The sequence below is a fragment of the Humulus lupulus genome, chromosome 4 (genome assembly GCF_963169125.1).
Source record: "Humulus lupulus chromosome 4, drHumLupu1.1, whole genome shotgun sequence".
NCBI lineage: Eukaryota > Viridiplantae > Streptophyta > Magnoliopsida > Rosales > Cannabaceae > Humulus > Humulus lupulus.
This window is the reverse complement of record NC_084796.1, coordinates 7,187,822-7,204,785: the sequence shown is the minus strand read 5'-3', so window position 1 is coordinate 7,204,785 and position 16,964 is coordinate 7,187,822. Positions and strand designations below refer to the sequence as shown.

The following is a 16,964-nucleotide window of genomic DNA, read 5'->3' as shown; positions in this document are numbered from 1 at the left end:
AGTTTTTGAACCATGTGTTTTGTAAAATAGTTATAATAGATCTTTAAACTCAATTTTGGTCAAATATTTTTTAACTAAAATAACAAGTAATTCATCAAACTAACAATTAAAAACAAAAACATAATCATTTTTTCTAATAACTATCGGTCTGTTTGGCATTATTTTCTATTTTTTTTATTTAAAAAAATGTGTTTTTAGAAATGAGAACAGAAAACAGTTTTTATAAAACAACATGTGTTTGGTTAATGTTTTCTAAAAATAATTTTTTAGATTTTTTTTAAATCTTAAATAAAAAATTAATAAATATATTTATAAAAAGAAAAATCTTTTAAAATTTTGTAATAAATAATGAGATAGGTTCCTCTCTTCTCTCCATGATGAAGAAGAAGAAGGTTGCTCGAAAGCCTGCATCAAGAACAAGGTCTGAGGAGGCCACTAGATCTTTGCCATTAACGGAATCATCGTTGAAGGTTCAACCAAATCTGCAGACAGAGGAAGTTTTGCCTTCAAGTTTGACGGAAAGTACGCAAAGGTTACATTCGTTGGGTCTGACTAGCGATGATGAATTGACTCACCAGGTGGAAGAAGATAAGGTTAGGGATACAGTTCCGGTTGAGGAGAATGAGAACTTCCAATCTTCTGCTCAATCGCATTGGGCGAATCTCAGAGGTAAATTGATTATCAATGAGTCGACTAAACTACATTATGAGGAGCCATTGCTGAAAAATGGGAAGAAAGCAGCCCAAATTGATTTGGAGGAGGTTGTTGAACAAGCTCAGAATTGGAGTTCAGCTGTGATATGCATGGTTTTGGGAGCCAATCCCCCTTTTGCAGTGTTTGAAGGGTTTGTGAAAAGAATTTGGGGTCACCTAGGTATTGAACGGGTAGTGAGGATGCATATGGGTCTCACCATTGTCAAGTTCAATGATGAGGCTACTAGAGATTTTGTTTTGCAGAATGGCATTGTGCAGTTTGATCAGAAACCAGTCATAGTGAGACCTTGGACCCAAGATCTTGACACTATCAGGTTAGTGCGATCTGTTCCTCTGTGGATTCGGCTTCCAAATTTAGGTCTGCAATATTGGGGGAAAAAATGTCTCAGTGCTTTGGTTAGCACAATTGGGAAGCCAATTATGGTAGATAAGTTCACAAATGATAGGTCTATGATCAGATTTGCAAGGGTTCTTGTTGAAATGGAGATTACTGATGATCCTCCTTTTGTCATTCATTTTGTTAATGAGCTGGGCCAAATTCAGGAACAATTTGTGGAATATGAATGGCTCCCTATAAAATGCCAGAACTGTAAGGGATTTGGGCATAATTCAGCTGAGTGCAAGAAATCAGATACCAAAGTTTGGGTGACCAAGGATAAGTCTGATAAGGTGATTATCAGGTTTGATTCTGAAGCTGTTGAAGCCGAGAATAACACAGAGGGAAAAGTTGCAGGTACTGAGGCCCCTAAAGTTGTAATATCTCAGCAGGTAGCAACTGAGTTAAGTGATGATACTAGTGAACCTAAGAGTAGATTACTGTAACGCCCTGGCTACCCCAGAACAGTTACGGTGAACGGTGGACCAAAAATTTGACTCGTTGCCTGAATCCTTCGGTCAAGAAGCTTCTAATCTTCCCTAGGATCGCTATGCCTCGATCCTCACTCGATTCCGACTCCTAGAACTCAAGATTTCGTCAAATACGCTCCGGGTGGCGAAAATGAACTAACGAAGGGAAACGAGAGGTTTTCTATCGTATGTTCTATCTGATAAGCTACTTCAACCTTAAGTAACCTCAAATAAAACCTAATACTCGGGGTCCCGAAAACACCCCCGGGGACATTATAGTCAAAACCTCCAAAATTTCACCCTGATCTCAGATATTCCCAATCTATCATCAAATGAACATTTCTATTACCCCAAAATTGACCCCGTTATGACAAAACTGCTAATCCACTAAAAATAATCGTCTCATGCCGAATAGCTCGAATATATCTCCACAATAATGGAATCTCATTCAGAAATCATATCATGCACCAAAATACACAAATTACCCTCAACGGGCCAAATTATCATCACACCCCTGTAGTTGTAAATATGGACTCATATGCATGCATTTCACATCATATCATAATATAATCAACATATACATGCATTTAATCAATTAATAACATAATTAAGCAAGTATGTCCCTCCCGGCCTACTATTCATGCCGTTAAACACATCAGTGATTTCGGGGCATTACAATTACAGGTCCAACAAGTGACACGAAATCATGCCAATAAAGAAAACTGGGAGGTCCCTAAGAAGGTTGGGAATTCTAAGAGCAAAGGCAAGTCTGTGAACACTCATATTGGTAGCAAGCAGAATGTGTTCAAGGTGCTCCAAGAACAGGAAACAGGGGAGAAAGCTGAGTTTTTACTTGACTCAAAAGCTGATGGATTGCTCAAATGTACTTAGTTGGAATGTAAGGGGGTTGAATAAGAGAGACAAACAACAAGCAATTCTAAGTCTCTTAATGTTAAATAAAGTAGGTATTGGTGCTTTGTTAGAGAATAAATTGAAGATGGATAAAACTAAGGATATGATGTCCAAAGTGTTTGTTGGCTGGGATCACTATAATAGTCCAGTTGTTGAGGGCAGAATTCTGGTTTTATGGAGGAAGACTTTTGTTAAAGTTCAGGTGTTAATGGAACACAAGCAATTCCTTCATTGTTTGGTTACTTTTTCTAGCCTACAGCTAGAATTTGTTGTCTCTTTTGTGTATGGTTTTAACACTGTGATTGAGAGGTTGGATTTGTGGAGGGGATTATCTTCAATTCAAGTTTCGAATAAGCCTTGGCTGGTAGTGGGAGATTTTAATGCATTGTTTAACTATGATGACAGATCAGGGGGTAAGAGGGTTAATGCCAATGAGATAATGGACTCTGCAGCTTGGCTAGCCTTTTCTCAGCTAGCTACAATCAAATGCATAGGATCCAAGTTTACCTGGTCAAATAAACAGGAGGGAGGTGATAGAGTGTATTCTAAGATTGATCATGGGTTTATCAATGAAGAATGGACTGACTTTATTCCGAATACTATTGCAGAGATTCAGTGGGATGTGCATTCGGATCACTGTTTCCTTCTCATTAAGACTCTTAAGGTGGGACATCTTGGAATTAAACCTTTTAGATTCTTTAATTGCTGGATTGCACACAGCATATTTAAAGATACTGTTATAGAAAACTGGTTCAAGCCTTTGACAGCTAAAGGGTTATTAGGAGTGACTAAGAAATTTCTTAGGCTGAAGCATATTTTGAAAGTGTTCAACAGGAAGGAAATAGGGGACATTGAGCAGGGCTATCATCAGGCTAAGGGTGCTTATCAATTAGCTTTAACTAAAGCTCAGGAACATCCTTCAGATGCTTCTGCTCAGGAGGCTGAAAGATTAGCTGCGGTCTGCTATAATGAGCATTATACTCGGTGCAGGAGCTACTTAATTCAGCGTAGCAAAGTAACTTGGATTCAGAAGGGGGATGAATTCTTATTTTCATGCATGTATCAAAAAGAGAAGAGAGGAGAATCGAATAGTGTATTTTCTGAATGACCATGGGGAGGTTATTACTGATTATAATGCAGTAGTGAATCATTTTCTTGATCATTTCAGGAAGTATATGGGAAGCAACAGTTCAAGTTCTGGGTTGATTAACACTGAATGCATTGATTTGGGCCCTTGTTTAGATATTGATATGCAACTGAGCTTAATCAGGAAGTTTACTAAAGCTTATGTAAAAAAAGCTTTGTTTAGTATTACGGGTACTAAAAGTCCAGGCTTAGATGGATACAATTCAGATTTTTACAAGGCTATGTGGAAGTATATTGGTGATGACATTTCTATGGCTGTTTTAGATTTTTTTAATACAGGGAGGATCCCGGCTGAGCTGAACAAAACAGTTTTGGCTCTAATTCCTAAAATTGATTCCCCTAACAGAGCAGTTGATTATAGGCCTATAGCGTGCTGTAATACTCTGTATAAGTGCATTTCTAAAATGCTTTGCAGTAGACTTTCGGAAGTGTTACCCTCTATTATTAGTCTCAATCAAGGAGCTTTTATTAGAGGGAGATCTCTTGCTCATAATATCCTTATTTTCCAGGATTTGATTAGGAACTACAACAGAAGGAATGCTTCCCCGAGATGTACTTTGAAGATAGATCTTAGTAAAGCCTATGATACTATTGACTGGGATTTTTTAGAGAGATTATTAATCAGATTGAGATTTCCTTCTAGATTCATTCATTGGGTGATGGTCTGTCTCAGAGGTACGTCCTATACTGTTATGATGAATGGTCGTTTGCAGGGGGGGTTTCAAGGAGTTAAGGGTCTTCGACAAGGAGACCCTATCTCCCCTTTACTTTTTGTCATAGTTATGGAATATCTCTCTCGACTGCTTCAATTTGGTGCATTGCATCATGATTTTCGGTTTCACCCTTTGTGTAAAAATCTCAAAATCATCAACTTATGTTTTGCTGATGATTTAGTGATTTTTTGCAAAGCTAATAGAGGTTCAGTTCAGATTATTCAGCATGTATTTGAAGACTTTTGCCATAGTACTGGAATGAAGGTTAATTTAAGCAAGTCTCAAGTCTTCTTTAGTGGTATTTTAGCTAAAGACAAACGCCAATTACACCAACTGTTACAGTTAGAAGAGGGCACCTTCCCCCTGAAGTATCTTGGAGTCCCTATGAGACCCACAAAATGGAAAGAGGCTGACTGCGGAGAAATTCTTAAAAAGATAAAGCTCAGACTTCACACTTGGTCAAGTAGACATTTATCCTATGCAGGGAGGGTTCAGCTCATTACTTCTGTTCTTTTGGGGTTGAGAAATTACTGGATGAATATTTTTTTACTGCCTCAAAGTATAATCAAAGAAGTGGACAAGCTATGCATGTGGTTTCTTTGGGGTAATAATGGTACAAGGAGCAACTTTCAACTTACATCCTGGTCTATGGTTTGTTTGCCTAAAGCTTTTGGTGGATTGGGGTTTGGTGAAGGGTCTAAGTGGAACAAGGCAATGCTTGGTAAATATATATGGGCTATCAGCCATCAGCAGGAAGCATTATGGGTGAAGTGGGTTCATGCAGTGTATTTAAAGGGCCAAAACTTTTGGCAATACCAACTTAAAGCCGATACTAGTTGGTATTGGCGCAAAATCTGTCAATTACGTGAGTTGTTTTCTCAAGAGGAGATCGAAAAGGCTGGTAGTAATGGAAGGTTTAAAGTTAGACAGATGTATACTGGTCTTATTCATCATATCCCTGTCAATTACAAGCAGTTTTTTTGGAACAGAGTGAGTGTTCCTAAGCATAGGTTCATCACTTGGCTTGCGGTCAATTCTAAGTTGTTAACAAGGGACCATTTACAACGAGCGATGCAGCTTCTTGAATCTTCTCTTTGTCCGGTCTGTGATCAAGATGTGGAGAGTCACAGTCATCTGTTTTTTGGCTGTTGTTTCTCTCAGCAGGTTGTTCACAAGGTTCATGACTGGTTTGGCTGTTCTTGGCCTCTTATCTACTCGGACTGGTGCTGATGGATTAGTGGCATGAGCAAGGGGGTTAGAGCCTCTAAAGTGGCGACTGTGTTCTCTTCTACGGTCTACTATTTGTGGCATAATAAAAACATTTGTTATGTCCATAATTACTCTCTTAGTGTTATGGTTGTAGTTGAGTTGATTAAAAAAGACATTAAGTGTAGACTTAGTTATTTTTTCTCTGCAGATGTTGTAAATCTGTGAGCTTCTAGTGTTTGTATTGAGGGCTGGTTTAGTTCCAGTGGGTTTTTGTTTGTTGTAGCTTGGTTGATTTGTGTTGTGATCAATAAAATTCTCTTTTCTTGATAAAAATAAAATAAAATAAAATAATGAGATAGAGTAATGTGAAAGAAAAAGTGGCGAAAAATAAGGAGAGAAATTTTGAGGAATAAAAATTGAGAAGAGATAAATAAATGCAAGAAAAAAAATGAGAGAGAAAGTGATGAGATAGAAAATGACAAGATAGAAAAAATGAGGAGAGAGAAAATAAGGATATAGGAAGTGATGAGAGAGAAGATAATGAGATAATAAGTAATGAGAGAGAAAATTATGTTAGAAAAAGTGATGTGAGATAATAGTAATTAAAAATGTTGTGAGAAAAAAAATTGAGAACAACTAAAAACAAATTTTTGTTGTTCTCAAAATTTTTTGTTTTTTGTAACTTTGTTTTTAAAAAGTGTTTTCTGAAAACAATATCAAACACTCCTACTTGTTTCTAGAAAACAGTTTTTAAGTTTTAAAAACAAAAAACAAAAATAGTTACCAAACATATTCTTATTTTTTAAAACTAAAAAAACAAAAATAAAAATAATATTTCTATTTTTGTTTTTAAATTTTTTAAACTCAAAAATAAAAATATATTTTTGTTTTATTTTTTTTTATTTTTATAAAATAAAAATGCGTTTGGTAACTATTTTTGTTTTCTATTTTTTAAAATAAAAATAAAAATGTGTTTGGTAACTTTTATTTTATTTTTTGTTTCAAAAATAAAAAATATGTTTGGTAAACATTTTTTTAAAATTTTATTTTTTATTTTCATTTTCTAAACTAAAAAATAAAAATATTTTTTGTGACCACTATTTATTATTTTAAAATAAAAAATAAGAAAATTATAGTAAAAAAATATCATATTAATAATATCCAAGTAATCTCAAATTTCAAAACTTAATATTTATCCATGAGATAACACAAAATCAATAAAGTCTACATAGTAAAATAAAAACGTATGAACTGATAATTGTCTAAACTTAAAGTAAAGTATTAAACGAGTCATAACAATCAACTAATGTATTTACTCAATCTCACTATCATTGACTAGCTCTCCATATATGATCAGCAATTTCATCACGAACATGAGTCATTTCACGTATATGAGTTTTAGAAATACTTACACTATTAGTCAAAGTTCTATCCGTGCTTTGTAAAGTAGTGGCCTATACTTCAAAATTTCATTCACCTCCATCAAAATATACATCTGCTTCTGCATTTGTCCTTATAAAATTGTGAATCTCACAACAAGCAATGACAATGTACTTTTGTATTATTAGATCATATGAATGCATTTGCTTTAGGATTGGAAAGCGAGCCTTCAACACGCCGCAACACCGCTCAATGACATTTCTCAAGGAAGAGTGTCGATAATTGAAAAGCTCTTTTTTTCGTATGGGATTAAGATCTGTGTACTGGCCCAAATGATACATTTCCCCTCGATATGGTGAAAGAAAACCAGACATGTTTGTATAGCCAGAATCAACAAGATAATATTTTTCTGATCCAATGATAATTCATGTTAGTTTTTACTCATAGATATTTAATATAAAATAATGTCAATCAACATAATAAGTTTGATAAATACTTATCTTTGGGCGGCATTGAAAATCTATAATCTGAGTTTGTGGCACATTCTAGAAGAATTCGTGCATCATTAGCTTAGCTGATGGCATCTTCATTTGCATCTCCAAGAGCTGCTTCTTTCAAGTACTTAGCTGAAAACTGAACTCTCTTTTCATTTTTTTGCCCTTCTACAAGCATGTTTCCATACTCAAAAAGCTTTTCAAGAGTCATCTTTGGCTGTTCAAATGTTGGGGGTCCTTCTTTTGAGTTTACAAGTGTCTTTCCGATGTTCTCCACACCAATTCGGGAGATCCATTTCCTCACTTCATCATCATAAACTTTGTCTCTTAGGGCACCAAAGTTTTCTATAGACACAATAGCACAAATAATTTATGTTCACTATACTGACATATATAACAACTATGACTCACATTAAAATTCAGGAGTGTAATGCTAGAAGTTTGGACTTGTAACTTCTTATTAAGGTACTATGTTAGATTATTACTCACCCCAAAAATCTTAAGATTTAAGAAATGAACAACAATCAATTTTACATTCCAGTACATTACTAAGTTGAGGTCAAGGAATCAAACTACAACAATAATACATCAAGTTGACTTTTGATTCACAAAGATTGGATTACCATGAAAATGTTGTTAAATTAATTCATGAGAGTAGTTGTTGATTGTAACATGTGTTGTTCCTCCAAGCCTACCAACTCCTGTGTGAAGATTGTTAATGAACATAACACATTTTCCCTTTCCGGATTATGCCTGCCGCATCACGGTGCCTTTAAAATATCATCATTTGCTATATAAAAAATACCAAATCTAATACAAAGAACATTTCAGGTCTATACAGAACCAACTTTATTAATCATAGCTTAACTATAAATATACATATAGAGAGAGAGATAGTAAACTCACTTGCTATGTGTAGAAATAAACAAGTTCTTGAAGATCAAACACCAATTGAATAAATATATATATATATATGTATATGTCACTCTTTGAGACATTCTCTCAAACATGTTATGGGCATTAGAAATGTAAAGTGAGAAAATTCAATAAAGTAAAGCCAACGACCATTTCACAAATCTTTACAGTATTCAAATTAGAAAACAAGCATAACAGTTACATATACCACAAAAATATATTGGAAAACCAAATATCTAGTGAAAACTTTCTCAAACGAGTCCCTAGCCTCACTGAAATTATGTTAAAAAACGTCATATTCCATTTTTTTTAGAGGAATGGGATTTTAAAGAAGGGACATTAGTTGCGTTTACTTTTGTCATTTTTCTCAACTATGATGCAATATTAAAGAGAGAGACGCATTAAGAAAGATGCTTTACCTGAGAAACTTCATAGATGCTTCCAAGAGAAAGATTCAAAAGTGAAAGCTACTACTGTTTAGGAGGAAAGTGATTCTTCATTAGTTTCTCTGACTCACATTTTGAACACGTCTAAGCTACAAACTACATTTAAATATATATATATATATATATACATACATATATAGGGAGATGATTTTATATACTTACACAAATATCATTTTCTCGATAATCACATAGAAAATAAGCGCTAAGAACAAGAGCTTATCATCATTGGAGACGACATGACCAACACTACTACTTCCGGGAGAGGACTGGGCTTGGAGAGGGGAAGAAATCGCCATTGTTGTGCAACGTGAGGAAGATGAGAGAGAGAAATTAAAAAGTGATTTAAAAAAAAGTAAAAGTAACAAAATTCAGTTTTCAAAAATTCATAAATTTTAATTAAAATTTTATAAAATAAAAAGTAAAAATATACTTACCGAACATATTTTCCCACTTTATTTTCATATTTTTAATTAATTAAACAGAAAATTAATTAAAAAATAATTACAACGTGCCCAAATTTTTTACCAAACACAACCTATGTTTATATATTGTATTTTTTTTATCATAACTACGAGTCTATTTGAATTCTTTTATAAAACACATGATCCAAAAATAATTTGTCAAAATACAAAATCTAAATAAGTAATGAAACAAAATACAAATTACAAAAAAGTATAAACCATTTAGTTTAACATTCCTATTATACCCTCAATTTATTTATAGTTTCAAGTGTTTGTATTTTTTCTATGTAAAATTTATTTCTTCATTTTATATTTGAGGCATAACCCTCTATTCTTATGAATTTGTTGCACATATACTCCCAAATAAAATATTTGGTAAAAAAACTCCCTAATGTTACTGTTTTGTTATAAATGTGCACTTTGTGCTATTAAGTGCGTCGATCTTTATCGTATATTTTGACCAAAATTGAAGTTAGAGGAATATTTTTAACCAATCTACAAAACACGGGTCCATAAGATTTTTAAAACGGAGTGTCCAAATGGGTATTTATTTAAAACTGAGGGTCCAACTATAATATTTTCCTTTTTTTAAAAAAAACAAAAGGAAATTACATTTTATATAGATTTTTGAATAAAGTTTGCAAAAATATAGTTTTTTTTTCAAAAAAAAGTTATTCTATTTTCACTTTTATGAGATTAGTTTCCTATTTTTTTTTGTATAAAAGTTAGTTTATGTCATAATTTACTCTTAATCAAGTTTTCTGTATTCAGTTACTTAGCAATTGTATTTCTCATACTTTGTTTTTTTTCTTTAATAAATTTTTCTCATACAAATTAGAAAAAATATAACCCTCATATTTTTTAAAAATCTCCTAAAAAAATATAAAACTTGTATGTTTAAATCCAATAGTATACTTTTCAAAAATACTTTCAGGAGTGGTAAAATGAAAATTAGTTTGAAAAAAGGGCCGATGTAAATGCTAAAGCCCATTTCACAATCCTATTAGCCCAAGCCCAAGTCCATTTTCAGCTTTCCCTGTTTCCTGGCTTTAGTCTCAGGAGGAAGTGAAAGAACTCGTTTTTGCATGAGGAGACAGATGGTGAAGACCTCACATGGAAGATCTGATCATGCAAACAAAAAAAAAAAATCCAAATTCAGAACTGTAACGTAAAATGGAACCCAAAAACAAACACCCAAAACGCCATTTTCATTCCTATATAAACCCCCCTAACAAACACATATACGAACACACCAACACTACTCGATCGATCAAAACATATTCTTCTTCTTCTTCTTCTTCTTTCAAAAATGGCAAGGTTGAGCTGGAGTTTGATGATTTTGGCGATCTGGGTGGTGACAACAATGTCGTTTTTGAGCAAAACGACAGTGGGGTGCGAGGGAGACATTCAGGGGCTGATAACACATTGCGCGGTTTACGTCCAGAAAGGGACGCCAGCGATGAAACCATCGGCGGCGTGCTGCGAGGCGGTGAGGACGGTGGATATCCCTTGTGCTTGCCAGAAAATAACTAAGGAGATTGAGGGGCTTGTGGACATGAACAAGGTCTTCAATGTCGCTGCCTCTTGTGGTCGACCTCTTCCCCATGGAACCAAGTGTGGAAGTAAGTATTCCTATATCTCTTCAATATAAAAATTTTGTAGATTATATAATTTTTTTTGTTTTATTGGTTTTTTTTTAACGTGTAATTACATATCAAAAACATTTATTTTTATCAAGAATAAACAAATTCATTCTCCAATTATTAAGCTACAATTTGAATAATATTTAAATAGGAGTAATTTGCCAGGTAAAATATTATTATATTATATATATATATATTTTAAAAAATTATAAACAATATTTTAATTTAATTTGTGTTTTAATATATTTATGTAATTATTTTATATATAATATTGTTTATTTATTTAAAATTTAAAAGAATTATATAATTTTTATAAATAAAACTAGAGTCGGTTGATTTTGATGTATGTGTGTATATAATATTATGCAGGTGCTACAGTTCCATGAAAGTTTGGTGAAGAAATTCTGATTATCATATCTGCAGGGTCAAAGTTGCAAGCTTTGGACTGATTATATATATAGAAGAATAAATTTGGATGATCTTTATTTATGTATATTGTGGCTAGTATATATATGTATGTGAAATGTCACTAATATTGGAAAATGATTATGATGAAGCAGCGAACTAAATAAGCTTTTGCATTTAATCGTAGATCTCTGTACGTTTTATTATATTTGATCTATTATGTTATTGAAACCTGTATATCATGTTATTGAGATATCCACCAAATGCAAACTATATTTAAAAATAAAATAAAAATATATATTTCAAAAATGAAAAAAAAAAAGCATTGCACATCACTATAACTTCTTGGGCATGTAAATTAATATGTATATGTATTCAAAAAGAGAAATGGCAATGGGCACACAATACATTGAAAGTGACTTATATTTATTAGTGTCATAATGCAATTTTATAATTAATATTGGATATGACTAACAATTGTGAACAATCATTTTATTTGGTGTCGAATATCTTAACGTGCCAAATAGCAACACTCATTCAAAAAAATACAACAATATATTTTTAAAACGATATAATTACTCAAAAACAACAACTTTTGTAAGAAACTTGGCAATGGTGCGTGGACGGTTTTTAATTACCATCCACATTCCCGTAGGTTAATTATATAACCATACCCGTTCCATAAATTGTTGAGGACAATGTGAGTATTAACAAACAAATAATGGAGAATAACAATGGTTACCCGCATCTATTGATATTAACAAAATGGAAAGAAAAAAAATTCATAATTAAATAAAAAGAAAATATCAATTTGACCCATGTGATTTCTCAAATACACAATCAATCCTTATGTTTTGTTAAATGACAATCGAGACTTTATGTTTTACAACATGAATTAAAATAGTATTTTATACCCAATTATAGTAAAAAAAATTCAAATATAATATTTCATTCTCAGCTCATCGACCACTTTCTCCAGTTCTCTGAACTCATCGCATCACTAACGACCTGAGAAATTATTTTATAATTGAAAGTATTTTGACTAAAATCGGGTCTTGGGTACTATTTTGATCTATTTTGTAAAACACATAGTTTGAATTTTCATTTAACAAAACACAAGGACTGATTGCGTATTCGGGAAAAATACATGGGCCAAAATTGAATTTTCCCTTAGATAAAATGATCAATCGATTTAATTTTATATTATTATAATTTTGATATGAAAAGAAAAAAAATATCCTAGATAGTATCAATTTTGAAAAGGATTTTTTGAAAGCTACCCACTTTTATTATTTATTAATTATAAATAGTCACATATTTTATTTTTATAATTTATACTCACAATTAGAGACAGAGTGACTAGAATACCTAGAATACTCTTGGTGTATGACATATTTTATTTTTATAATTAATACCCACAATTAGAGACAAAGTAACTAAAATACTCTTGATTTACATTTTTAAGCCTGTGGTTTACATTTATAAACACGTGGTTTGCATTTTTAGCTTGTACTTTACATTTCAAAACCTTGTAGTTTACATTCCAAAAGATCGTGGTTTACATTTCAAAGTCTAGAAATAATAAAATAGGTAGTATGATTGGAAAAGTAAGTAATAATTAACAATTTTAAAATTTTGGGTAAAAATAAAAGGACAAACTAAGATTGGGTACTACATGTAATTTCTTTATCTTAAAATCTAATAATATTAAGGATATGATATATTCACAATTTATTAAGTAAAATATAGTAAAACATCAAAAGATTATTGTAGTTAATATTAATATTTCTAGAAATATTTTTATATATTTAACAATATATATGTACAATAAAATTATATAAATAAAAAATTTAAATAAAATGAATAAATTAATTATTATATATATCGGGATGGGTATGGGGCGAAGAATGCTATTACCGTACCCGCACCATAACTGTATATATCCGCATCATTTTCTCTATTTGAATGGTTTTTCTCTACCCGAATCAAATCGAATAACAATAGGTAGCCATATCCATGAGCTATATTGCCATCCCTATAACCACCGATAATATTCTTTTGAACGACATAATATCTAATAAACAACAATATTTTTTATATACGACATAGTACCTAATAAACGATAACATTATTGAAAAACGACAACAATTATGAAAACGACATTATTCTTGGGAAAAGACAAAGTTCTTAAGTTCTTGGAAACCAATTGTCATTTGGAATCCTTCTATTGGTTACAACAGCTTACTCTTACCATGGAAGATCATGCTTTTTTTTTTTTGCAGGAGTAAAAAGATGGTGAAGTGCTCACATGGAAGATCATGCAATCCAAATCAAAAATCAGAACCGTAACGTAAAACTCTGTAAAAAAAAACAAACAAACCCAAATCAGTGACCCAAAACGCCATTTCTTTTCCTGCTATATAAACGCCCTTAAACAAACACACATACATATACACACAAACAATATTCGATCAAAAGGTACATAAATATATAGAGAGAATTATATTTTGATCTTCTCTTTTTTATTTTTAAAAAATAATGGCAAGGTTGAGCTGGGGTTTGATGATTTTGGCGATCTGGGTGGTGACAACAATGTCGTTTTTGAGCAAAACGACAGTGGGGTGCGAGGGAGACATTCAGGGGCTGATAACACATTGCGCAGTTTACGTCCAGAAAGGGACGCCGGCGATGAAACCATCGGCGGCGTGCTGCGAGGCGGTGAGGACGGTGGATATTCCTTGTGCTTGCCAGAAGATAACTAAGGAGATTGAGAAGCTGGTGGACATGAACAAGGTCTTTAATCTTGCTTCCTCTTGTGGTCGTCCTCTTCCCCATGGAACCAAGTGTGGAAGTAAGTATACTGATATATATATATATATATATGTGTGTGTGTGTGTGTATTATTACATAAAGGGTTAGTTGATTTTGATGTGTGTGATTATATAATGTGCAGGTTCTACGGTTCCATGAAAGTTTGATGAAGAAATTCTGATTATCGTATGAGGGTCAAAGTTGCAAGCTTTGCACTATGGTTCTTTATATAAAGAATAAAGTTGGATAATAATGGAGATATATAAAGCTCTTTATATGTTCTTTTATTTATATGTATATATATTGTTGCTACTACTATTTCTTTGGTTTTACCATTTTTTATTTTTTTTAATGTTAACTTTAATGGAATATTTTTATTTTTAACAGAATATTCTTATATCTAAGTATAGTTTGTAAACACTAAAACTTAAATAAAATAAAATAAATAATTAAAAAAATTAAATAAAATATTTTTGAGATATTTTACAATGATAATTATTTAAAAATAATAAATAATTAAATAAATTAAATTAAAATAAGATATTTTTCAGATATTTTACAATGATAATTATTTTAAAATAATAAATAATTAAATAAATTAAAATATGATATTTTTGAGATATTTTACAATGATAATTATTTTAAAATAATAAAATCATACTTTTTATAACTTAAATAAAATTTAAACCCACTTATTAGAATAATATCATATTAAATATATCATATAATCTGTTGTGAATTAGCAATAAATTATTATTATTTTTAAATAAAATAAAATAATTAATTAAAATAATTTAAATAAAATATTTTTGAGATATTTTACAATGATAATTATTTAAAAATAATAAATAATTAAACAAATTAAATTAAAATAGGATATTTTTCAGATATTTTACAATGATAATTATTTTAAAATAATAAATAATTAAATAAATTAAAATATGATATTTTTGAGATATTTTACAATGATAATTATTTTTAAATAATAAAATCATACTTTTTATAACTTAAATAAACTTTAATAAAACTTAAACTCACTTATTAGAATAATATCATATTAAACATATAATATAATCTGTTGTGAATTAGCAACAAATTACTTTTCTTTTTAAAACTAGCAAGAAACATAAATTTAAAATTCACGTATAATATTTACTATTACATTAAATATATAATATATTATCTCTTATTGTCACTCCAAATTCAAAAACTAGAACCAATATAAACTTAAACAAAAATAAATAAATTATTTAAATAAAATATGATATTTATTTCAAAATTTATATGACATTAATATAAATTTAATAAAAATAATTAATAAATTCTATAAATAAAACTAACCGACATCATATTGCACGTTGTTTGTATCTAGTATATATTGAAATTCCATTTTTTTATGATTACCAACTTAATTATTCAAATTAAATAATTAATTGTTGAACTGTTACAGAAATGTTTAAACAGATACAAAGACTGTTTGAACAGAAACCATATATGTTTAAACAGTTTGTGACCAGAAGATAAAAACGAACATAAAGTAAAGAACACACGAATTTTTACGTGGTATCAGCAATCTTTGCAGATTGCTACTAGTCCACGAGGCCACGCCCAGAGAATGAAATTTATTAGAAGAATATCTAAATGATTACAAAACCAAATTGACTTATACAAATAAAGACTCCCTCTTGAATTTGTCGCAACTGTTGTAATCTAAACTTCTAATCAAATTTCTGAAGTGCTAAGATCTTGAACTCCCTTCAAATCATAACACTTGCACTTTTCCTCCCGAAAAGTGACTCACGAACAAGACTTCTCCCGAAGCTTGATGACAAAGGTCCAAGTGTGTTCAACCTGCACAATTAACACAAAGAAAACAATACAGAAGTACACTGTAATAAACCACTAAGAACTTGCTGGACTCAAGTTCTTCACATAACAAAAAGTCTCTCTAAAACTTGAGAAATATTTAGAAAATAATACACCAAGAGAGATAATAAAAAACCAACGACCTAAGGATGATTATATACTGTTTAGAATCCCTTAAGGTCGTGGAAAATAAGTCAGAAATCAAACAGCCCATAAATGGAAAATCTTCCAAAACAGGAAAGTCAGAATCTGTTCAAACAGACAGGCAATCCGTTCAAACAGATTCATTGAACCTGGACAGTTTTTCAACCCAGTTTCCTTAAATAAATAAGGAAACAATATATCCTTTATAATTGCAAGCTGTACACGATTTCTGGGCAAATAAATCAGATCAAATAATAAAAATAAATATCAATAATTTCCATTTCAAGAAATGATATTCTTTTATAGGAAATTATATATTTATTTTATTATCATAGATATAATAATTTGATTATAAAAAGACACATTTCAACAAAACAGGAAACTACCCATTTTCGAAAATTATCACTCAATATTACAAAACAGGAAACTACCTATTTCGAAAATACTCATTTAATTAATTTTGTCAATATTGTCAAATATGCCAATAAATAATTTTACATATATATATATATGTGTGTGTGTGCGCGCACGTGTGAAATGTAACTAATATTGGAAAATATTATATATATGAATCAATAAAACTAGTGCTTTTGCACTCTAATCGTATCTCCACGTTGTTATTATTATTATTATTTTGATTTTAATAGTTAGTGGATAGAAATACATAAATAAGAGAGTAAAATGTAAACCAATTTTTTTTCAAAATAATTGTAAAAAATAATACAATACCAATGAATTTTTGTTTTAAGAAAAAAGAAAAAAAAAAGAAATGGAAGATTGTAAATTACTTTGATATTATTCCATGCTGTTAAATCACCAAACCAATCTTATAATATCAAAGTTCGTGTTTTATCTAGGAT

At 30.9% G+C, this 16,964-nt stretch overlaps 2 protein-coding genes across 2 annotated transcripts; both read left to right on the top strand.

Moving 5' to 3' along the window:
• Positions 1-10,527: 10,527 nt before the first annotated feature.
• On the top strand, positions 10,528-11,471 carry LOC133828801 (uncharacterized). Its single transcript, XM_062258900.1, has 2 exons — positions 10,528-10,857; positions 11,248-11,471. Exons 1-2 carry the CDS (start codon positions 10,545-10,547, stop codon positions 11,262-11,264), a joined length of 330 nt encoding a protein of 109 aa, XP_062114884.1. The 5' UTR covers positions 10,528-10,544; the 3' UTR covers positions 11,265-11,471.
• A 2,303-nt stretch (positions 11,472-13,774) lies between these two features.
• Positions 13,775-14,382, top strand: LOC133828800 (uncharacterized). The gene is made up of 2 exons (XM_062258899.1): positions 13,775-14,134; positions 14,237-14,382. The coding sequence occupies exons 1-2, from the start codon at positions 13,822-13,824 to the stop codon at positions 14,251-14,253; spliced, it is 330 nt and encodes a 109-aa protein (XP_062114883.1). The 5' UTR covers positions 13,775-13,821; the 3' UTR covers positions 14,254-14,382.
• Positions 14,383-16,964: the final 2,582 nt, after the last annotated feature.